The sequence below is a fragment of the Saccopteryx bilineata genome, chromosome 4 (assembly GCF_036850765.1).
Source record: "Saccopteryx bilineata isolate mSacBil1 chromosome 4, mSacBil1_pri_phased_curated, whole genome shotgun sequence".
NCBI lineage: Eukaryota > Metazoa > Chordata > Mammalia > Chiroptera > Emballonuridae > Saccopteryx > Saccopteryx bilineata.
This window is the reverse complement of record NC_089493.1, coordinates 204,785,557-204,810,330: the sequence shown is the minus strand read 5'-3', so window position 1 is coordinate 204,810,330 and position 24,774 is coordinate 204,785,557. Positions and strand designations below refer to the sequence as shown.

The 24,774-nt window shown below is 39.7% G+C and overlaps 1 protein-coding gene and 1 pseudogene across 5 annotated transcripts in view; one reads left to right on the top strand and one right to left on the bottom strand.

The window, feature by feature from the left end:
* TENT2 (terminal nucleotidyltransferase 2) overlaps positions 1-10,387 on the bottom strand; it is a 71,354-nt gene extending 60,967 nt beyond the window's left edge. For 4 of the 5 annotated variants that reach the window (XM_066273645.1, XM_066273647.1, XM_066273643.1 and 1 more), the window contains exons 1-3: positions 10,073-10,387; positions 334-504; positions 65-154 (exon numbers count right to left, since the gene is read on the bottom strand). In XM_066273645.1, coding sequence (XP_066129742.1) covers positions 65-154; positions 334-467 — 224 coding nt within the window. In that variant the 5' untranslated portion in view covers positions 468-504; positions 10,073-10,387. Of the gene's footprint in view, positions 1-64; positions 155-333; positions 505-5,361; positions 5,487-10,072 lie in introns of those variants that run through there. The other variant, XM_066273644.1, reaches the window with a different exon arrangement.
* On the top strand, positions 1,902-2,586 carry LOC136336221 (protein FAM210B, mitochondrial pseudogene; annotated as a pseudogene).
* Positions 10,388-24,774: the final 14,387 nt, after the last annotated feature.

Sequence of the window (24,774 nt, the reverse complement as noted above, 5' to 3'; positions counted from 1 at the left end):
ACACACTGCTATACAATTCTAAGAAATGTATAATTTTCTTTTAAAATAATTAAAAAGTACTTACTTCCTTCCTCGAAATAATGGGGAAGTTGAAGTCTGTATTGGACTAATATTTCCATATGTCAACTGCTGTAATGACAGAGCTCTAGACAAGCTACCAAAAACAAAGAACAGGAGTAATAAACATTTTTTACTTAAGAAAAAATATTTCACTGATCAAAAGAACAAATCATGATATTTTCTCTAACTTCAAATGTTTCATATAAAAAGGGTTTGCATCAAGTAGAAAACAAAATTTACAAGTTATATGGGCCAAAATATTACCATACTTACTCTGCATTCTGAAAGTTGAACTGTGCATCTATAAGCTGCTGGTGTGAATAAAGAGTTGGTGACAGAGCAAAGAAGTTATGTTGTTGATGGTTTGGAGTGAAAGGTGGGTGACCCAAAATTGAGTTTGGGAACATGCTCTTGTTCACTAAAAGTGAACATGTATTCTTCCACCTAGAATAGTTTTAAAAGACAAATTATTATAGTTCAAAGATATTGAACTCTTTGGTAACTAGTATCCACTATTTAAAACAATTAGTTACCAAGTTACAAATTTCATTTTTAAAAGTTTAACTAGACCTCTTCACCCTGGACATTTCACTCAGTGGATAGAGCATCGATCTGGAGCAGGGGTCCCCAAACTTTTTACACAGGGGGCGAGTTCATTGTCCCTCAGACCGTTGGAGGGCCGGACTATAAAAAAATTATGAACAAATCCCTATGCACACTGCACACATCTTATTTTAAATTTAAAAAATAAAATGGGGACAAATACAATATTTAAAATAAAGAACAAGTAAATTTAAATCAACAAACTGACCAGTATTTCAATGGGAACTATGGGCCTGCTTTTGGCTAATGAGATGGTCACTGTCCGGTTTCATATTTGTCACTGCTAGTTGTAACAAGTGATATGACGTGCTTCCAGAGCCGTGACGCATGCGTCCTGTGTCACCAGAAGTAGTACTGCACGTGAGCAACTCAGTGCTTTGCGGCGCCGCCACATACAGTACTCCAGGAGCACAGGTTGCGAATGCTCCTCTCACTGACCACCAATGAAAGAGGTGCCCCTTCCGGAAGTGCGGAGGGGGCCAGATAATTGGCCTCAGGGGGCCGCATGTGGCCTGCAGGCCGTAGTTTGGGGACCCCTGATCTGGAGTATGGATGTCCTGGGTTCAATTCCTGGGCAGGGCACACAAGAGAAGCAACTATCTGCTTCTCTCCCTCTCCCTCTTTCCTTTCTTTCTCTCTTCCCCTCCTGAAGCCAGTAGCTCAATTGTTTTGAGTGTTGGCCCCAGGTGCTGAAGATAGCTCAGTGGTCCAAGCGTAGGCCTCAGGTGCTAAGAATAGCTCAGATGATTCAAGTATCCGCCAGGTGGATCCTGGTTGGGACGCATGTGGGAGTCTGTCTCACTATCTTCCCTCCTCTCACTTAATAAACAAACAAACAAACAAACAAATATACATCTCTTAAATCATACTATAAGTAACAAAAAAATTACAAATAATGAATTTTAAATCTAGATTAACCATAGCATTATTCAAATGACAGTACTAAGTTTTGAGTTTTCTGATGAATCTTCCATAATAAATTTACCCTAATATCAATAAATCTTTTAGAAATCAAGTTGTTACTACACACTCTGTTAATAATAACAAAAACCTACCCAAAAGAAACATTTGATAACGCCCTACAGGTAATTATATTTATTCCTAATATAATTTATGTACTGGTATAAGCCATCATATGACAACCTGATTCCTATGACTAAGAGCTTAAAGATCTAATTAAACAAGAAAAGGAATTTTTATTGCCTAAAAACTTTATAAAATTGGCTTCCCCGCACACCATGGCCCGCCTGCTAGTGTTGCTGGGCCACACGGGCAGGGTGGGCGTCCGGGTAGCGCTTCGCGCTCCTGGCTCCTGAGTGCCGCTGCCCCCTGTGCCCCGCCGTCCCGTCCCCGTTCCTGCCGCTGTTCCGACCCGGGCCAGACGCCCGGCTGCTGTGCGAGGCCCGCGGGGACTGCGGCGGCCGCCAGGACCCCAGCAAAACCGCTACAACAGGTAGCGGCGTCAGCAATGCCGAGGAGAAAAACCAAAGCAAGGCGCAGCGGCTGAAGAAGGTGTTTCAAGAATACGGAGCCGTTGGCGTGTCTCTGCACATTGGAATCTCGTTGGTCTCCCTGGGCATGTTCTAACTACACGGTCGTTTCCAGTGGTGTGGACATGTCTGCCATCCTGCTGAAGCTCGGATTTAAGGAGTCCCTAGTGCAGCCCAAAATGGCAGCGGGGACGAGCACCTTTGTGGTGGCTTATGCCATCCACAAGCTGTTCACGCCAGTGAGAATCAGCATTACCTTAGTGACCGTGCCCTTGATTGTCAGATATTTCCGGAAAGTGGGATTTTTTTAATCTCCTGCAGCAAAGCCTTGATGAACGCTTCAATTCTGGGCCTGAAAACCTCTTTCTTTTAAATTACACATTTTGGATTGGTTTTAGGGTTGTAGGGTTTTGTTTTGTTTTTGGTGGGTGGGGGCAGGGGTTACTTTCTGACCTCATGGTTTTACTTTTGCAAGCAAAATTCACGTTTGAGTAATTATGGGTTTTTTGTTTTATTTTGGTTTTTGTTTTTGCTTTATAAATTTTGTTAGTGCTATTCATCAGAGGGCTTCTGTACATATCTAGAAAGCCAGCAAAACATCCCAGCGATTAGCTCATTGCCAATTTGAAGTTGGAACTGCCTTTCTGGATCTAAGTTCAGGGACATCCACACAGCTAAGAGACGCGGGATACCAGTGTGAGGTCATTCCTCCTGTAAACCAGACCAGCATTTGCATCTCGTCTAGTCTGGTCTTCATTTGAGTCACTGGTCTCTGGGCTCCTAACCCCCTTCTATACCAGTCTCCCTACCTACCAGGTCCCTAGTGATGCCTATGCAAAACAAGCTGACAGTGACTCCTACAGGTTTAAGGGCTTCAATCTTAAACTTTGATTGTTTGGAGTAATGGGAGTGAGTTGAAGGGGCAAGCAATAAAACAAATTATCACATCAAATAGCCATAGTCTCTTCTAAGCCCCAGCACCACTCCTGTGCCAGTGGTCAAACCAGAACAGCACTGGGGGAGGGTGGTGGTGGTAAGGGAATCAAAGGACCGTTATGTCTGCTCACCAGCAAGATGTACAAACTGCTTGTATTTACCGTTTTTATGCAACTGGGAATAAAACGAATGGTCTATTTTAAAAATGTAAAAAAAAAAAAAACTTTATAAAATTGTGAGAATCCTTTTAAAATCTAAATAATTTATATAAAGGATTTCCATTCTTGAGAGTATGTTCCACAAGAATGGGGAAAACTTGTATACAAACCAATCAGAACCATTCATTCAATGACCCAGGCAAAAGACTAGATATTTGTTCTTTTGCAATGACTAATCCCGAAAAGCTACAAATTTGCAAATAGTAGAGGAAGGTAACAAACTGAAAACAAGTATTAAGTGAAGTTTATAAAGTGAAACTAATCCAGACCCGGCAGGTTGGCTCAGTGGTAAGAGCACTGGCCTGGCATATGGATATCTTGGGTTCAATTCCCAGTTATGGCACACAGGAGAAGCAATCATCTGCTTCTCCAAACCTCCTCCCCTTGCTTCTCTCTCTCTCTCACTTTCTCTCTCTCTTCTCTCCTCCTGCAGCCATGGCTCAATTAGAGCAAGTTGGCCGCAGGAGCTGAGGATGGCTCCATGGCCTCCACCACAGTGCTAAAAAATGGCTCCCATTGCAATGGAGCAAAGGCCCCAGATGGGCAGAGCATCGCCCCCTACTGGGCTTGCCAAGTGGATCCTGGTCCCAGTGCATGTGGGAGTATCTCTTTGCCTTCCCTCCTCTCACTAAAAAAAAAAATAAGGAAAAAAAATAATCCCCAACCCACCTTATCTATGAAATAACAAAGAAAGACACCCTATAACATAGTAACCAGAGTACCTATATAATATAGAAAGTTTTCCACCAAGAAAAGCTAAATCTGCTAGCAAGTACAATGAAGCCTACTATTGAATTGCCAACCCATGCACTCAGAGCTTCCAATTAGATTTCTAATAACTCTTTTAAAATAGACATGGGCCCTGGCTAGTTGGCTCAGTGGTAGAGCGTCTGCTGGGTGTGTGAAAGTCTCAGGTTTAATTCCTGGTCAGGGCACACAGGAGAAGCGACCATCTGCTTCTCCACCCCTCCCCTTTCTCTTGCTCTCTCTGTCTCTCTCTCTCTCCCCCTCCTACATACAGTCAAGCAAGATGGCCCCAGGCTCCATGACTTCTGCCTCAGGCACTAGAAATAGCTCGGTTGCTGAGCAATGGTATAAAGCCCCAGATGGGCAGAGCACTGCCCCACAGGGGCTTGCTTGGTAGATCCTAGTCCGGGGGCATGTAGGAGTCTGTCTCTCTGCCATCCCTGCTCTCACTTAATTAAAAAATAAATAAATAAATAGACATCATGAATTACTAGAAGAAATAATCTAAGAACAAAAAGAAACAATGCCAAAAACAAATTAAAACTAAAAACAAAAACTCCATAACTAATAAAATGTAATGCATGTACAGAACAAGAATGCTGTTTAAAAATAGAAAGCATTCTTGGAAATTACAAAACTGAAAGCAGAAATCTAGCAGAAAATTAAAAGATAACATTGAGGAAATCTCTTAGAAGGAACAAAAAAAAAAAACTGATGAGAGCAGGACAACAGGAGAAAAAACAAGAGAATCAAACTACGTGTTCCAACATAACAGAAGCTCAAAAAACAAGAGAAAAATATTACCAAATAAAAAAAAGAAAAAAGAATTTCCAAGACTGAAGAACACCAATCTTTATATTTAGAGAACTCAATGAGTGCAAGCAGTTTTTAAAAAAATGAATATCAAGGCATATTATGGTAAATTTTCAGAATATCTGGAAAAAGAAACTTATAAAATATTACAGAGAAAAATGTTATAAACAAAGGACAAGTAATCAAAATGGCTTTAAAGTAACAAGAGAAACCACAAGACAATTAAGTCAATACCTTCAAGTTTCTGAAGGAAACACTTTCAAGTGTTTCTCTCAAGTAATTCTATCTCCAGCTATACTATCAATGCAGGGGAGAATGAAAACGTTTTTAGACATGTAAGGTATCAAAATAGAAAAATAAAACTTGGGATCTAGGAAAAGGAAGATCCAGCACAAAGCAGAGACATAGTGAATTCTCCAGGAAGATGGTGAAGGGAAGCTAACTTAGAGCAAGAGGGGAGAGGGCATCAAGAAGATACCCAAGAAGAGCCTGACCTGTGGTGGCGCAGTGGATAAAGCGTCGACCTGGAAATGCTGAAGTCGCCGGTTCGAAACCCTGGGCTTGCCTGGTCAAGGCACACACAGTTGATGCTTCCAGCTCCTCCCCCCTTTTTTCTCTCTGTCTCTCCCTCTCCTCTCTAAAATGAATAAAGAAAAAATAAAGAAAAAAATTTTTAAAAAAAAGATAGCCAAGAAGAAAAGAAGTTAACTATGTATTTGACCACTGAGCACAGTTCTACTGACAGAGCAGCAATAAGGAACAGAAAATCACCAAGTTAAAAAGAAATTACTCTTCAGAAAAAAACACAAGGGTCATATAAAAAAGTACAATTCTACTTGGTTCCTACAATAACACAAACATTAAAAATATATTACAATCCTACTTGGTTCCTACAATAACACAAACATTAAAAATATGTTATAATACTTTTTTTATTTATTTATTCATTTCAGAGAGGAGAAACAGCAACAGAGAGAGAGAGAGAGAGAGAGAGAGAGAGAAAGAGAGAGAAAGTGGGGAGGAACAGGAAGCGTCAACTCCCATATGTGCCCTGACCAGGCAAGCCCAGGGTTTCAAACTGACAACCTCAGCATTCCAGGTTGAGGCTTTATCCACTGCACCACCACAGGTCAGGCTATAATACATTTTTATTATTTACTACATACTATACATATCCATATATTATTATACCATTATATATTTACATGCTTATATATATCATAATTTATGAGAGTATATAAAGGTGCTAAATCTTTATTTTCAGCCAATATAAATCCAAAGAATGAGCTATAAAAGTTTTTTTAGAACAGAGGAAAAGAACATTTAAGCAGCTAAAAAAATGGTAGTTGCCAATAGGGATTAAGACCAGATGGCTGGAAAAACTAAGAGACAACAAAAGAGAAAAAGAGAAAGATCTGTAAAAAAATTAATCACTCTCACAAACTTTGTCCCTTTTTCCTCAACTCTGTAAGATTAAAATTCCCTAGCCTGGCCACAGTGAGATTCACCAGTCCAGGGTTCAAACAGACTTTGGACAAGAGTCTTTGGCCACCATCAGATCTCATTCCAAGTGACTGACTTTCTAATTTGAACCAAAGACAAACATCACCTCCAGAAAACAAGTTTGTCAACTTTATTTAGTAGGTCTTAGATTTTTTTTAAAAATCAATCCTATCAATTGACTATATTGTACTGATATTTTTTATATTCTTTATTAATTTTTATTTTATTGTGTTTACATGGATTCAAGTGTCCCACTGAATATAACTCTTATATTGTACTACTGATTTTAACTGCACAGAGGAAATAGAAAAATTTTTGAACCAAGCAGGATTCCAGAGAATTCTTTATTAAAAGTATGCTCAATAATCACAGAACACCAGATTCAAGACTGGCAGCTAATGTCTTGTTGCCTCGTTCCAGCCTTTGTCCAGGTTCACACTCTTGCGTGGCCTTTATTACTCTGCTTCTCTGACCCGAATCTCCATAAAATATAATTCCTACTTCATATGATCCAAGAAAATGACATTAAATACAAGTCTTTATAGTAAAAAATGTTTGCTATTTCATCTTCTTGTTATACAGATACTACAGATATGACCAACAAGGAATGGAATCTGTATTCAGAAAAATTAAGATTAAAATGTTTTACTTTCTGAGGAGTGCAGGCGCAGACCCTGGGCCTGCGCTCCTCATCCCTCAGTTTTCCCCCCTGTGCCTTCACTTGGCCCCGCCCTCTGTCCACACCTCCCCACTTGTTGGCCTCTCTCATGCCTGCAAAAAGAAAAAAAAAATTCTATTTTCAGATTTATTTATATTAGTTCATAGTTAAAATTCTAAGACATTTTGCTTATACCGATAAATAATAAATATTTCTTTTTCTTCAGACCCAAGAAAGTCCTCTACACATTAATTCAGAATTGAAGACCAAAAATGACTTAATAGTTTACAGTGTACACCTCACCTATTCCTATCCCATTACAAGGTCAGATTCAAACTAAGAGTAAGTCAAAAGATGTTTCATGTCCCAGAAGTACTCTACAAAGCTAATTACCAAATCATCCAAGGCTTAAAAGCTTCTAATGATTCCATAGCCAAAAGTTTACTTTAGGGCTGTGGTAGTCAACCTGGTCCCTACCGCCCACTAGGGGACGCTCCAGCTTTCATAGTGGGTGGTAGTGGAGCAACCAAAGTATAAATAAAAAGATAGATTTAACTATAGTAAGTTGTTTTATAAAGATTTATTCTGCCAAACAGCGAAAATCCGACAAAAAGTACTTGGTAAGTAATTATTATTATATGCTTTAACTTGCTGTAATTCTGCTTTATAAATTTTATAAAGTAAAGTTACTTCCCTACTTTATAAAATCACCATTACTGTGGAACTGGTTAGAAAATTTTACTACTAACAGAAATACAAAGTGGGCGTTAGGTATAAAAAGGCTGACTACCCTTGCTTTAGGGTAATATTGAGTTCAAATCCCAGAATTCCCAGATAAGCACTGAAGTTTTTGGAGTCCCTCCAAAACAAAGTACTAGTCATATTCTCTCCAGTATGAATCTTGGACTTCAAGTCTGGGTCTTACCAGGTAAGCCCTCAAAGTAAAGAGGAACATTTCTAGGGAATATAACCAATGACACTCAATGCTCCCCAACATAGGTACCCTGCATGGTACCTTTGGTCATGGTACCTATGACCAAAGGAAAGGAAGAAAATGAAAAGCCCATGAATTTCAATTCTTCTAACATTTTTCTAATACATTTCAACTATGATTTTTATAAAGATAAAAATGACACCAAAATAATAATAATCTATCATAAACAAAGGATCATTTTTAAAAGAGTATAGTTTTAGCAAAATTATTATGACACAAAAATTAAGGGGACCTCCATAGAATGTTAAAACTTTTTTCTTCATATTCTGAATGAAAGGCTTCACTAAATAATGATCTACACTGTTCACAAAAATGAGGGGGATCAGGGAATGTACAGATACTGCAGTACTTTCAGCCTTTTATACAGTGCATTTTCACCAATGAAATAAGAGTTGGTTTTGCATTTCATTTGCATAATCAAACAACTTTCTTTGACTTTCTTTGTCATTTGCTTTTCTGATGTTCTTGTTTAATTTTTAAAAAGTCAAATGCTTCTTTTTTTATCACTTCATATTCATTTTGAAATATCCCCCAAGTTTTGTGAGTATATATAAAGTACTATTTCACATTAACTGTGGTAGCAGGAATAAGAAATTTTATGAAAGATAAAATCCAGATATTGGTGTTATCCTATTTCCCTTAGCTTGAAAGTTATGTTTCTCAATCTATTCTTGAGTATAAAATAGAATAATCTAGGTAAATTATGAACTGTTTTAAAGCCACTGCATTGGTTCCTGACTAAGGATTGCTTCCTGACTAAGGCTGACGCAATGTGAAACTATACAGGTTTATTTGTAGATCAATCATGTATGAGATAAACTGTAACATATTAGCTTGCAAAGTAATTCCTAGTGCTATATTTGATCTTGTATCTTACGACCTGGAATTTGTCCTACACTTGACCGCTCCTCCAAGAAATTAAAGAACACTCAAGGTTACATAATTTTCTTCATCAGAATTCCCTGGAAAGCAGAATCTACCTAGTATAAAAACCAGAACTGTAGTGGCTAAATCAAGTTATCTGTGCACTCTGTTCAAATGCCTTTAATCTATCCCCTAAATTCATTTAGTTTCCACATTGTAAAAAGTCCAAATCCTAAATCTTGCTGACCCACTGCCAAAACCACCTGCAGGTTCTGAAAAGGCCACTCCTTTTTATCAAGAATTAGATTCCATCCAAATGTTGGAAAATAAATCTAGTCACATGGTTTGAAATGGAGATTTCTTAATTGGCCCGTTTCTTGTGCAGCCTGTTACACATCATTTCTAGATCAGACTTAAAAAAATAATGTTACTATTATTGGCTATCAGTATACACTGAGAGCCTTTTGGCTGTTAATCAATACATGTTAATACCCTGTGATAATAAACCATACAATATGATGGCATTTACAAAACTGGCATATTACTTGTAATACAAACACAAACTTAGTGTTCAGTTAGGATCTATTGACTCACAAAATCATACTACACATCAATCTGTTAACGAGTTGACAAGGTAGCTTGAGTTTTAGTTTCTCTGTTTCTTTTTTGTTCACCCTACCGGTACACGCAAACTAACTGCTATTTTAAACAAAAAGCTGAGAGAGCTTCAACAAGACAGTTACTTGGACAATCCAGAAGTTGTGAGAGACAGAAATCCCTCATATTCTGGCTCAGAAGAGCAGATGAAGATCCCCCTGCGAAGGCCGCACAGGAGAAGGGAACGCACAACCGGCCAGTCCCGGTCTGTGCCGTTCTGGACAGTGGAGGACCGAGGCGACGTCAGGCCCACTGCAGCCGCCCTGGAAACACCGACACCGAGACAATCTTCCTCTTCTGGTACTAAACTAAGGACGGGCACGCGGCGGAGAAACAAATGAAAGAAGTAAACGGTCCCAAGAATAGTCATAAAGGACAGCAGCCTGGGGGCCGCCATAAGCCTGGGAGAAACATTGCCGGAACCCCCCCCCTCCCCCCCGCAAAACGAAACTAGTTTCAAAAGTTACCGGCGCCCCCCTCGACCCGGCCTACAGGCTACAGGGCGCGTCCCTCTCTGAAACTCACTCACCGGCGTCCTGGGGCAGGCCCAGCTGCACTGGCCGCCCGGAGCTCCGAGGCCGCGGCAGCGACGGCCCCGCGCCCGCTCGCAGCCCTCCCGGAGCCCCGAGAGGTGGCGGCCCGGGAATGGTGAGGCCCGGCTCCGGACCCCGCTTCGCCTTCCACACCGGGGACTCGGAGGCCGGAAAGGACAGACTCGAGAAAAGGCAGCGACAGCAAGGGTGTAAGAGGTTGAAGACGAAGGCAAGAGGCGGAAGACCAAAAAAGTCACCCAAAGTGCGGCGCAGAAAGCCCAGTCAGAAACACCCGGAAGAGCGACGTGACCCCGGAGCGGAAGAGCAAGAACGAAAAGCCACACTTCCGGCAACACGCCCGAGCCTCCTCCAGCGCTTTGCTCGAATGCGCAGGCGCGCGCCTGCAGGGACCGGGTTTGGCGGGAGATAGCGGTTCTTGGGCTGTGCTGGTGGACTGACGGTTGAGACTTCCCTGAGGCTGGGAAACCAAGCAGTCGGCAGAGATGGCCCATGCAGTTCCACACCGAGCGGTTCTTCCTCCAATAAAGACTTTTTACTGCACCTTCTTGTCTCAGCTTGTGACTGCTCCCCAGAGAAGGCTTTCCTGACCCAGTTACCCCTCTTCCACGCCGATCTGTATCAGATTTAATTGTTTCTCCATCCCAACCCCACCACCGAACTTGGAGCTGCTTGGACATGAACATCCGTTACTTACCGCTTAAGCCTGGACTCAGCATCTCACCTATAATAATAGCTGACATTTCTAATTAAACAAATATTTCAATATTTTTTCTTGACTGAGCTTTCATAGTTATGAAGATATCTAAATTGTTGAATGAATTGCTGTAAATCTGTTAACAGTATTCCTTCATTGTCCTTTTATTGTTATAAAGTACTGTACCCCAGATTCTGAAAGGCACCATACCTCACTCCATCAGGTTTACATAGAGACACCCAATCCAGATGAATTTCTAAGAGTTTTATTAAAGGAGATTTATTAAATATGCCCACTGCATATGGCTGACATGGGGCAGCAGACCCAAATCGTGCAGTTCCTAATATATCTCAGGGGCCGGTTTATACACCCTCTGAGGAGCCACTGAGCCATTTCACCCGCAGGTGTTGTAAAGTACCAAAGGCTACAGAATTAATATTAATATTTTAGGAGGCTTGGAGAACATTTTATTAATTTGGGTTAAGGTGTGCAGAGAAATTGTGAGAATAGTCTCTGTACTGTGTGATTGGCATAACCAGGATGGCCCTTGGCATTGTATTGTAAATGCAAAGGGAGGAAAACATGGATTCCCAGACATTCCACCACACCTGTGGGGAAAGGGGTGAATGGCTAGCCAAGTGCAGGAAGAGAAAAGCCAAAATAAACCTTTACTTATAGCAATGAGCCATTTGCGGGCATTTGTCCCCACTGAAACTACCTCTCCTATGTAAATGCGTGTGTGACTCTGGACAGAGAGATAGCAGATAAACACTAGATAATATAGGAATGCCTTTAATATGTAAAGAGACATCTTTCTACCATTGTGTTGGCTTGTAAATTTTGTTTTCTCCAAAATGATGTATGGTTTGCAAATTGAATGTGGTCCTATCATGTTAAAGGACATATGACTATAACCAATAGGGGTAAAGGGCTCCTAATTGCAATTTTTGCTTCTGTACTTCCCACTTACAAAACTATAAAAACTAAGTAGAGCCTGACCTGTGGTGGCGCAGTGGATAAAAGTGTGGACCTGGAATACTGAGGTCGCCGGTTCAAAACCCTGGGCTTGCCCAGTCAAGGCACATATGGGAGTTGAAGCTTCCTGCTCCTCCCCCCTGCTCTCTCTCTCTCTCTCTCTCTCTTTCTCTCTCCTCTAAAATGAATAAACAAATAAAAAAAGTAATAATTTAAATTAAAAAAAAAACTAAGTAGAACAAAGGGCCGGCACGCTCTCCGTCAGATTTCTGTCGGAGTTCCCGCAGCTTGGCCAAGCTAGACAATAAAGCTTTGATGTGTAAACGACGGACCTTGCTCCTGTCTTCCATATTTCGGGTCCCTCCAAATTTGGATTAACACCCTCGATCACAGGGGGGAGAGGGGTGCATGACCTCACGGTACAAGCTGACAGCATTTGTTTAGGGCAGTGTTTTTCAACCAGTGTGCCACAGTACACTAGTGTGCCGTGAGACATAGGTGTGAGTATAAATACATTTAGAAATTATATTATTAACTATATGTATAATATGTACTGTGTTAGAGCATCATTTTGTGTCATTTTGGTAGGTGGTGTGCCCCAGGATTTTGTAAATGTAAAAAATGTGCCGCGGCTCAAAAAAGGTTGAAAATCATTGGTTTAGGGGATACACAGAAACATTGAGACTTTCAAGGTAACATAATCAAAGATGTTTACAAATCTTTCAGGATTCATATTCCCTCACTAGCCTAGCGATACTTTATTCTCAAGATTCCAGGGAGGGGGAGGAACTACAGTCAATGCAAGGTGGTATGTAAATTCTGTCTCCCATTGAAAGAGAAGAAGTTTCTAGGTTAACCTTTTTTTAGATTTAAAACTGAATGACCCATTGTTCTTGTAAGCCAGAAACTTCCACATTCTTCTCCCTCTTCTCCCCAAAAGAAGGACAGGACAGGAAAGCCTGACCTTTCCTCCTAAAATATCAATATTAATTTTTCAGCTTTTTGGTACCTTACAACATTATGACCCATAGAATCCTCTCTCTTGTTCCTGAAATTGGTAATTTGTGTCATCCTTTTTGCCTCATCAGTCTGGGGAGAGGCTTATCAACTTTACTGAGCTCAAATCTCAAAACCAGTTTTTATTTTCATAGATTTTTCTCTACTGTTTTTGTTTTCTGTTTCCTTTATTTCTGCTATGTTTATTTCTTTCTTCTGCCTTTAAATATTTTTAAATTTTTTAATTTTATAGCTTCTTAACTTGAAAACTAAGATCATTGATTTGGTAGCTGTCTTCATATATAATTTGTTGGGATGTGTTCTTAAAAGTACTGCTTTAGCAGCATCCCACACATTCTGATATACTGTATTTTTATTCTCCTTCATTTCAAAATACTTTTTCATTTCCCTATAAATTTTTTTTTCTTTGACCCTGTTGGGCAGATAAACTATATTATGCTCACTTTGTTAAAGATGGTACTGCCCACATGGAAGCCCGTCGCCCAGATGATGGTATTGGTTGCCCCTCTTGCTTGGGATGCGCATGATTATATTAATGTGTGTTGGGGGTAGGCTGTGGGCAGGCAGGAACCTTGTAGCCTGGGGCTTGGTTTTGAGACTCTTTCCAATCCCTTTTTGACGTGAGGTGGCTCACTCTCATGAGGAATCCCATTATGCCTCAGATAAGTGACTTTGTATCAGAGACTTCCTTGTTTGTATATTGGATTAAAGGTTTTGGTTTCTACACTATAAAGTGGGGCAGACCAAGAGCTTGCTCTCTCTCCACAGAGAAAGGCCACTTGGAGGAGAGGAGAAGCAGCCAAGATGGCGGAGTGCTGAAGGAGAAGCCAGTTTGTGCAGAGTTTGTGCAGAGAAAAGGAGATGGGAAACAGAGGTGAATAAGGCTAGTGAGGTAGATAACTTTGATTCTAGGAAACTCGGATAAGTCAGAGGCCTTGTGAGCACTGAATGAGTGGGTTTTGGAGCCCAGAGTGTGTTTTTACTTGCCTGCTGGGTGAAAGCTAGGATTAAAGGTAATGGCTCACCAGCTCTTGGCTCTGTTGTTTCATTACCGTCTGTCCGAATCCAATGCAAACGTGCATGGGCCAGGCAGCTGAGATGGTGGCTGTGGCTACTGGCTTTACAGACCCCATGGATTTTTTGTGTGTTATGTGGTTTCCAAATATTGAGGTATTTTCCAGATATTTTTTTGTTATTGATTTCTAATTTAATTCCATTATGATCAGATAACATACTATGTGTAAGTTTGGTAGATAGTGGGGGAAGGTCACGTGGGAAACTCAAGGCCCGGGTACTTTGGCTAGGACCACCCACAACCAAGCACGCCAAAAGAAACTTCCCAGGAACCCTTTGGAAAAGAGCCACACCTCTGTCATCCAGTGAGATTTCACTACATCATATTACCTCGACCACATTAGGGACCCTTTAAATATCTCTCATAGGGGTCACAGCTTGTGACTCCCCTAGCATCTGTCCCCGGAGCTAGGGAGCCTCATCGGAAAGGATGTGGTCTGTACTCAATAAAGCTTTTTATTATTCCACACTTCATGGCTCCAGGCCCTTCATTCTTTCTCTAGAGGGAAAAATACCTTACACTCTGTATAATTTGAACTATTTTAAATTTATTGAGACTTGTTCTGTGGCCCAGAATATGATCTGTCTTGGTAAATGTTCAGTGTGCATTTAAAATGAATGTGTATTCTTCAGTTGTTGGATGAAATATTCTACAAATGTCAATCACATCAAGTTGGTTGATACTATCTTTGTTCAAATGTTTGAAATCCTAGGGAATTTGGAACATAGTAAATTTCCATCTACTTACTGTATTAATTATTAAGAGAAAAGTATTAAAATATCTAGCTGTAATTGTGGATGATTCTAGTCATCCATGTTCTTTTTTTATTGATTTAAATTTATTGTGTTTACATAGATTCTAGTGTCCACCTGAATACATCCCCTCTCTCCCATGTTCCCCTCAACATCCCCCTACCTCCTACCCCCAACGCCCTCCCTGCCCTCCAGGATTTGCTTTTCTGCTCTCTATAATGCTGTGTTATGTGTATATAATTTCACCAATTTCTTTCCCTTCTCTGATCCCCTCCTATTATCCTCTTTCCCTCTGTTTGCTTTTCCTCTGGTCCCTTTGATCCCGCTTCTGACTCTATTCCATTCCTCAGTTCACATTTTTCATTGGATTCCTCAAATGAGTGAGTTCATATGATATTTTTCTTTTCCTGCCTGGTTTATTTCACTTAAAATAATAGTTTCCAGGTCCATCCATGTTCTCACAAAAGGTAAGATTTCCTTCTTACCCATACTATTCCATTGTGTAAATGAGCCACTGCTTTGAATCCACTGGTCCAATGACAGACATTTGGGCTGTTTCCAGATCTTGGCTATTGTAAACAAAGCTGCCATAAACATGGGGGTGCATTTCTTCTTTTGAATCAGTGATGTAGTGTTATTGGGATATATTCCTAAGAGTGGGATGTCTGGGTCAAAAAAGGCAGTTCCATTTTTAATTTTTTGAGGAATCTTTATACTGTTGTCCACAGTGGCTGCACCAGTCTGCATTCCCACCAGTAATGCAGGAGGATTCCCTTTTCTCCACTTATTATGTGTTTTGTTGATGAGCGCCATTCTGACTGGTGTGAGGTGATATCTCCTTGGGGTTTTAATTTGCATTTCTCTAATGATTAGTAATGTAGAACATTTTTTCATCTGCCTATTGGCCATCTGTATGTCCTTTTTGGAGAAGTGTCTATTCATTTCACTTGCCCATTTTTTTTATTAGACTGTTTGTCTTCCTGGTGTTGAGTTTTACAAGTTCTTTATAAATTTTGGTTATTAACCCCTTATCAGAAGTATTGTCGAATATGTTCTCCCATTGTGTGGTTTGTCTTTTCATTTTGTTCATATTGTCTTTAGCTGTGCAAAAGCTTTTTACTTCAATATACTTCCATTTATTCATCCTGTCCTTTATTTCACTTGCCCGTGGAGATAACCAAGCAAATATATCGCTGCGAGAGATATTGGTGAGCTTACTGCCTATGTTTTCTTCTAGAATGCTTATGGTTTCCCGACTTACATTTAAATCTTTTATCCATTTTGAGTTTATTTTTGTGAATGGTGTAAGTTGGTAATCTAGTTTCATTTTTTCACAGGTAGCTATCCAATTTTCCCAACACCATTTGTTAAAGAGACTGTCTTTACTCAATTGTATGCTCTTACCTCCTTTGTCAAATATCAATTGTCCATAAAAGTGTGGGTTTATTTCTGGGTTCTCTTTTCTATTCCATTGATGTACATGCCTGTTCTGATGCCAGTACCAAGCTGTTTCGAGTACAATGGCCTTGTAGTATAACTTGATATCAGAAAGTGTGATACCACCCACTTTATTCTTCAAGATTGCTGAGGCTATTTGTGTTCTTTTTTTAATCTATATTAAGTTTTGGTATATTTGTTATATATCTTTGAAGTATGTCATTGGTATTTTAATAGGAATTTCATTGAATTTATAAATTGCTTTGGTTAGACATCTTTATGGACAATTGACATTTGACAAAGGAGTTAAGAGCATACAGTGGAGTAAAGACAGTCTCTTTAACAAATTCTGTTGGGCAAACTGGACAGCTACCTGCAATGAAATGAAATGAAACTAGACCAACAACTTACACCACACACAAAAATAAACTCAAAATGGATAAAAGATTTAAATGTAAATCGTGAAACCATAAGAATTCTAGAAGAAAACATAGGCAATAAGCTCACCGACTTCTATCGCAGCAATATATTTGCTGATTTATCTCCACAGGCAAATGAAATAAAAGACAGGATAAACAAATGGGACTATATCAAACTAAAAAGACTTTGCACAGCTAAAGACAATATGAACAAAATGAAAAGAAAAACCACACAATGGAAGAACATATTTGACAATACTTCTGATAAGAGGTTAATAACCAAAATTTATAAAGAACTTGTTAAACTCAACACCAGGAAAACAAACAATCCAATCAAAAACTGGGCACAAGAAATGAACAGACACTTCTCCAAAGAGGGCATACAGATGGCCAATAGACAAATAAAAAAATGTTTAACATCACTAATCATTAGAGAAATGCAAATTAAAACTACAATGGGATAACACCTCACACCAGTAAGAATGGCACTCATTAACAAAGCAACACACGATAGGTGCTGGCAAGGATGTGGAGAAAGGGGAACCCTCCTGCATTGCTAGTGGGAATGCAGACTGGTGCAGCCACTGTGGAAAACAGTATGGAGATTTCTCAAAAAATAAGAAATGAAACTGCCCTTTGACCCAGCCATTCCACTTATAGAAATATATCCCAAGGACACCATGTCACCGACTGAAAAAAAGAAATGCACCCCCATGTTCATGACAGCATTGTTCACAATAGCGAAGATCTGGAAACAGCCCAAGTGTCAGTCAGTGGACGAGTGGATTAAAAAGCAGTGGTACATATATACAATGGAATACTATGGGGCTATGAAAAAGAAAAAAAATATTACCTTTTGCAACAACATGGAGGGACCTGGAAACTATTATGTTGAGTGAAATAAGCCAGGCAGAGAAAGAAAAATATCATATGACCTCACTTATTTAAGGAATCCAAGGAATAATGAGAATTGAAGAACAGAATTGAGACAGAGGAGAGATCAAAGGGACCAGAGGAAAAGAGGACAGAGGGAAAGGGGATGACAGGATGGGATATACCTGAAGGGAAGGGGGGAGGGTGCGGTAGGGAGGGGGTCAAGGGTGATATTGAGGGGAATATGGGGGAGAGGGGATGCATTCGGGGTGACCCTAGAATCTATGTAAACACAATCAATTAACTTAAAAAAATAAATAAGAAAATAAATAAATTCTTTCCTCAAAAAAAATTTTTTTTAATTTTTTTAATTTTAAAAAATTGCTTGGATTAGTATAAATATTTTAATGACGTTTATTCTTCCTATCCATGAACACGATATATGCTTGTATTTTCCTTGATTTCTTTTATCAATGTTTTATTATTTTACAAGTACAGATCTTTAACCTCAGTGGTTAAATTTACTCCTAGGAACTTTATTTTCTTTGTTGTAATAGTGAAGGGAATTGTTTTCTTAATTTCTCTTTCAGACAGTTAATTGCTGGTGTATAAAAATGCCTATGATTTCTGAATGTTAATATTATATCCTGCCACCTTGCTGAATTCATTTATCAGATCCAGATAACTTGACTGAGATTTTAGGGTTTTCTATGTATAGTATCATATCATCAGCAAATAATGATAGTTTTACTTCTTCTTTTCCAATTTGGATTCCCTTTATCTCTACTCCTTGTCTGATTGCTCTGACTAGCACTTCCAGAACTATGTTGAATAAGAGTGGTAAAAGGGGGCACCCCTGCCTTGTTCCTGATCTTAAGGGGATTACTTTTAATTTTTGCCCATTGATTATGATGTTGGCTTTGGGATTGTCATAGATGGCTTTTATCATGTTGAGGTTTGATCCTTGTATCCCCACATTTCTGAGAGTTTTGATTATAAATGGGTGCTGGATTTTATCAAATGCTTTTTCTGCATCTATTGATATTATCATGTGATTTTTATTCTTTCTATTGTTTATGTGTTGAATCACATTGATTGATTTGTGGATATTATACCAGCCTTGTCTTCCTAGAATAAATCCCACTTGATCATGGTGTATGATTTTTTTCATGTATTGCTGAAACCGGTTTGCTAATATTTTGTTGAGAATTTTAGCATCTAAGTTCATCAGGGATATTGGCCTACAGTTTTCTTTCTTTGTCGTGTCTTTGCCTTGTTTTGGAATCAGTATTTTGCTTGCCTAATAAAAAGAGTTTAGAAGTCTTCCCTCCTTTTGAATTTTTTGAAGTAGCTTGAGAAAGATGGGAGTTAGTTATCCTTTGAATATTTGGTAAAATTCTCCTGTGAAGCCATCTGGCCCAGAACTTTTGTTTGTTGAAAGTTTTTCGATAACTGTTTCCATCTCATTTGCTGTAATGGATCTGTTTAAGTTTTCTGATTCTTCCAGATTGATTTTTGAAAGATTATATGTTTCAAGGAATTTGTCCATTTCACCTAGGTTGTCTAAATTTTTAGCATACATTTCTTTATAGTATTTTCTTTTAATCTTTGTATTTCTGTTATGTCAGTTGTTACTTCTCCACTCTCATTCCTAATTTTATTTATTTGAGTCCTCTCTTTTTTTTTTCTTTGTGAGTCTAGTTAAAGGTTCATCAATCATATTTACCTTTTCCTTTTTTTTTCCTACAGGGACAGAGAGAGTCAGAGAGAGAGAGAGAGAGAGAGAGACAGACAGACAGGAACCGGGAGAGAGATGAGAAGCATCAATCATCAGTTTCTCTTCTACACCTTAGTTGTTCATTGATTGCTTTCTCATATGTGCTTTAACCTTGGGCCTTCAGCAGACCAAGTAACACCTTCCTCAAGCCTGCGACCTTGGGTATAAGCTGGTGAGCTTTTTGCTCAAGCCAGATGAGCCTGCGCTCAAGCTGGTGACTTTGCGGTCTCAAACCTGGGTCCTTTGAATCCCAGTCCGACACTCTATCCACTGCACCACTGCCTGGTCAGGTTTGTTTATCTTTTTAAAGAACCAGCTTTTGGTTTCATTGATCATCCGTATTGTGTTTTTTTTAGCCTCTATGTCATTTATTTCTGTCCTGATCTTTATTATTTCCTTCCTCCTACTTCCTCTGGGGTTTGCTTGCTGTGGTGTTCTTTTTCTAGTTCTTTTATTTATTTTTATTTTTTTTTTGTATTTTTCCGAAGTTGGAAACAGGGAGAGACAGTCAGACAGACTCCCGCCTGCGCCCGACTGGGATCCACCCGGCATGCCCACCAGGGGCGACGCTCTGCCCACCAGGGGGCAATGCTCTGCCCCTCCGGGGCGTCGCTCTGCCGTGACCAGAGCCACTCTAGCGCCTGGGGCAGAGGCCAAGGAGCCATTCCCAGTGCCTGGGCCATCCTTGCTCCAATGGAGCCTTGGCTGCGGGAGGGGAAGAGAGAGACAGAGAGGAAGGAGGGGGTGGGGGTGGAGAAGTAAATGGGCACTTCTCCTATGTGCCCTGGCCAGGAATCGAACCTGGGTCCCCTGCACGCCAGGCCAACGCTCTACCGCTGAGCCAACCGGCCAGGGCCTCTAGTTCTTTTAGATGCTGGGTTAGGTTGTTTATTTGAGCATTTTCTAGCTTCTTAAAGTATGCCTGTAGTGATATGAACTTCCCTCTCAGGACTGCTTTTGCTGTGTCCCATAAATTTTAAATGTTGTATGTTTGTTTTTATTTGTTTTTAGGGAATTTTTTATTTCTTTCTTGATCTCATTGTTAACATATTTGTTATTTAATAACATGCTACTTAGTTTCCAAGTGTTTGAGTGTTTTTCAGTTTTTCTATTTTAGTTGATTTCTAGTTTCATGCCATTGTGATCAGAGAAGATGCTTGATATGATATCAATCTTTTTTAATTTGTTGAGACTCAGTTTGTGTCTTAGAATGTGGTCTATCCTAGAAAATGTACCATGAGCACTTGAAAAGAATGTATATTCTGCTGCTTTAAGATGAAAAGTTCTGAAGATATCTATTAAATCCAGTAGATCTAGTGTATCCTTCAAGTCTGCTGTTTCTTTGTTAATTTTCTTTCTTGAGGATCTATCTAGTGATGTTAGTGGGGTATTGAAATCCCCTACTAATATAGTATTGCTGTGATCTTGCCCTTTATGTCCATCAAAGTCTGCTTTATATATTTAGGTGCTCCTATATTAGGTGTGTAGATATTTATAATGGTTATATCTTCCTGTTGGATTACTCCCTTTATCATTATGTAGTGACCTTATTTATCTCTTACTATAGCTTTTGTTTTAAAGTCCATTTTGTCTGATATAAGTGTTGCTACCCCAGCTTTTTTTTCATTTGCATTTTCATGAAATATTTTTTTTCATCCCTTTTCTTTCATTCTTTGTGTATCTTTTCTTTTGAGGTGTATCTCTTGTAGATAGCGTATGTACAGGTCCTGTTTTCTTATCCACGCAGCTACTCCATGTGTTTTGATTAGAGGATTTAATCCATTTACATTTAAGGTTATTATTGATATGTGGTTGTTTATTGCCATTTTATTCTTTAAATCTATAGTCATCTCTTACTAGATTTTTTCCCCCTTTGTTCTGTTTACAGCAGGCCCCTTAACATTTCTTGCAGCATTGGTTTGGTTGTAATGAATTCCTTGATTTTTTTTTTTTCGTTTTTTTTGGTCTGGAAAGCTTTTTATTTCTCCTTCAATTTTAATTTTAATTTTTTTATTTATTCATTTTTAGAGAGGAGAGAGAGAGGGAGAGAGAGAGACAGACAGGAAGAGAGAGACAGAGAGAGAGAAGGGGGAAGGAGCTGGAAGCATCAACTCCCATATGTACCTTGACCAGGCAAGCCCAGGGTTTTGAACCAGCGACCTCAGCATTTCCAGGTCGGCACTTTATCCACTGCGCCACCACAGGTCAGGCTCTCCTTCAATTTTATATGATAGCCTTGCTGGATAGAGAATTCTTAGTTGTAGGCTCTTGTTTTGCATTATTTTGAATATTTCTTGACATTCCCTTCTGGCATTAAGTGTTTCCGTTGAGAAGTTGGTAGTCATCCTTATGGGGGCTTCTTTGTAGGTGATTGACTGCTTTTCTCTTGCAGCTTTTAGTATTTTTTCATCTCAGCTTTGGTGTTTTAATTATGATGTGTCTTGATGTAGGTTTCTTTAGGTTCCATTTTAAGGGGATTCTCTGTGCTTCTTGAACTTGTGTGACTTTTTTCTGCATCAATTTAGGGAAGTTTTCAGCTCTGATTTCTTCAATCTGGTTCTCTGTCTCTTGTTTTCTTCTCTTCTCCTTCAGGAACTCCTAATATGCTGATATTGTTTCTCTTCATGTTGTCACAGAGCTCTCTTAGAGTTTCCTCATACTTTTGGATCCTCTTTTTGCTGTTCTGCTTTTGTGCTTTCACTTATCTTGTCCTCTAAATTGCTGATTCGATCTACTTTGTCCAGCCTGCTTTAATTTCTTCTAGTGTTGTCTTTATTTCTGATATTGTCTTTGTCATTTCTGTCTGATTCTTTTTTATGATTTCAATGTCATTTTTGATGCCAGATATCTCTTTATTTAGGTGCTCATTTTGCCCATCTATTGTTGTTCTAAGATCCTTGAGCATCCTAACAATTATTATTCTAAACCCTGCATCCAGTATCTTAGTTATTTTCATCTCATTCAGTTCTTCTTCTTGGGATTTCTCTTGTTGATTTATTTGAATTGCACTTCTCTGTCTTCCCATTTTGTCTTTGTATAGATTAGATATCACTCTAACTATGGTTGTTAGATCCTGGCTCAGATCAGTGGGTGTCACTGCTTTTGACTGGCCCTTAGCAACCTTCTTGGAGTACAGGCAATCCAGAATTTGTGGCTGCCTCTCTTTGGCCCTGATGCCATTGTAACTTTCAGCTGCACTCCTAGGCTGGCTTTTATCTACTCTTGGCTAGTGTTGGTGGTCTTTCTATTCCTGATGTTACATCTTTCCATTGCCCCCCTCCGCCTCTGCCTCCTCAGACACTCGGGCCCAGTGCGGACTTGTGGGTCACAGCTTGGGCTGCTCCACAGGCACGGGGACTCCTTGCCTTGCTCAGCTTTGCCCCCTGCAAGTGTTTGGGACACTTATTTGGGCTCTTCCCCTTCGCAGCGGAAGCCTCCAGTCTCCGCCCTTCGAGGGTGCTCAGGCTGCCTCTCTTGCTCTGGCCCCACAGGCTCGTGGGAAGCCTCTCTGGGCTCTGCCTCTCACCATCTCCCTGTGGGCCACCTGGCTCCACCCCCATGGGCATGCTGAATGCCTCACCCCATTGGGGTTTGCCCTGTGCTGGAGCAGGGTATGCCTTGCCCTGCAGGGCTTTGCCCTCCTGGGCATGCAGGAGACCTCTCTGGGCTCTGCCCCCTGTGGGTGCCTCGTGGGCTGCCTCACTGGATTCCACCCCAAAACCGCAGTGTGGGTCAAGTGCTGCAGCTGACACTGCAGCCAGGTCCTCCCATCCTTCAGAGAGTACTAAGCAGGTTGGGAGGACCATGTAGCCCAGACCTCAGCACTCAAATCCTGTGTCCCTGATGTACCTCCTGCTTCTAAGCATCTCTCTTCAGTGACTGGAGCAGGAGAGCCTCTGGTTGGTGGCATAATTGTTTTCCTTTGCTGACTTGGTTCTCCCAGGAAGAATGGGAACTTTAGGTTTGGGGAGTGACACAGTACAGGAGTAAGAGTGGCTGTCCCCCACAGTCTCTCTCTGTGTCCCTGAGACTACACTCTCCTCTCGCAACTCCAGTCCTCTGGCACTCCTCATTCCCAGAGCCCCGAGTAAGTCACTGTGAATGAGTTTTCTGCACAGTCCCCTTAAGATGGCGCCTGGGTCTAAGAGTTCTGTCTCCCTCTTGCAAGCAGTAACCCAGCTCTTCTTTCAGCTAACTACTGTCTGTATGTTTCCTCTAGTCTCTGGGGCTCCAGGCTTGGGCTCCGGTCCTAGGGTTGAGGGTCTACAACTCTCCCAGAAACCCATTCTGCCATGAGAGACCCTCCAGGCTGCTGCTCACTCCTGGGAGTGTGGCAACCCTTTCCGCATCTCCACCTTTCCTACCAGCTTAGTGTGGTTCCTTCGGTGATGCTTGGTTATATTGATAGATTCCTCTTAGTTTAGTCCACAGTTGGTTTTTCAAGATGATTGTTCCTAAGCTAAGTTGTAATCCACTTTGGTTCTGGGAGGTAAGAGTTGTAATGTCTACTTACTCCATCACCATTTCCCCCCCTCCTCTCCTTGTTCTTAATAGTTTTTGCTTCATGTATTTTAAAGCTCTACTATTAGTTGCATAAACATTTAGAATTGTTCTGTTATTAGTGAATTTGTCCTTAATGAAATTGATTATGAAAAGTATTTTATCATTATGAAATGATCCACTTTGTAAATGATCCTCTTTTTTTCTAGTAATAGTCTTTGCTCTAAAGTGTACTTTCTCTAATGGTAATACAGCCACTCTAGCTTTTTATATAAAAAATGTAAAAATATTTTTATAATGTTAATGTGGTATATTTTTAAAGAAAAAGGTAATTTCATTTCTACAAAAGTCCTCTAGAAAATGGAAGAAGAGGAAATATTTTCTAGTTAACTCTATAAGGCCAGTATTACTGATTTCAAACCAAAGATGTTATAAGAAAAGAAAACTACAGACAGATATCCTCATAAATATAGATGCAAAAATCCTTAACAAAATTCTAGGTATTTTTATTCCACATCATAGAAAAAATATAATACATCATGACCAATTAGGGGCTTATTCTGGGGATGCTGGGTTGAATTAAAACTGAAAAATCAAACAGTATAATTCCTCATATTAAGTAAGACTAATAGATTAAAACTGTATGATTGTTTCAAAAAATATAGCAAATGCATTGGACAAAATCTAATATCTATTCCTAGGAATGAAAGGAAACTTCCTCAACTTGATAAAAAGTACCTATAATAAATAACATACTTAATGATTAAAGAACTGAATGCTTTAGCTCTAAGATCGGGAAACAAAGCAAGAATTTCTGCAGTTATCACTTATCCAACATTGTACTGGGAGTTCTAGTCTGTGCAGTAATGCAAGAAAAAGAACTAAAAGGCCCAAATTGGAAGGGAAGAAGTAAAACTGGCTTCATTTGCAGATGACATGATCTTTGGTTCAAATCCTATAGAAGATACAAAAAGTAAATGTGATCAGAAAGATTACAGAATATAAAAATCAATGTACCAACAGTCATTTATATTTGTGTTATACTACCAACAAACAATCTGAAATTGAAATTTAAAATAACAACAAAAATATTAAATACTAATAGATAAGTTTGACAAAAGATATATAAGTTATACACAGAAAACATAAACTATGTTG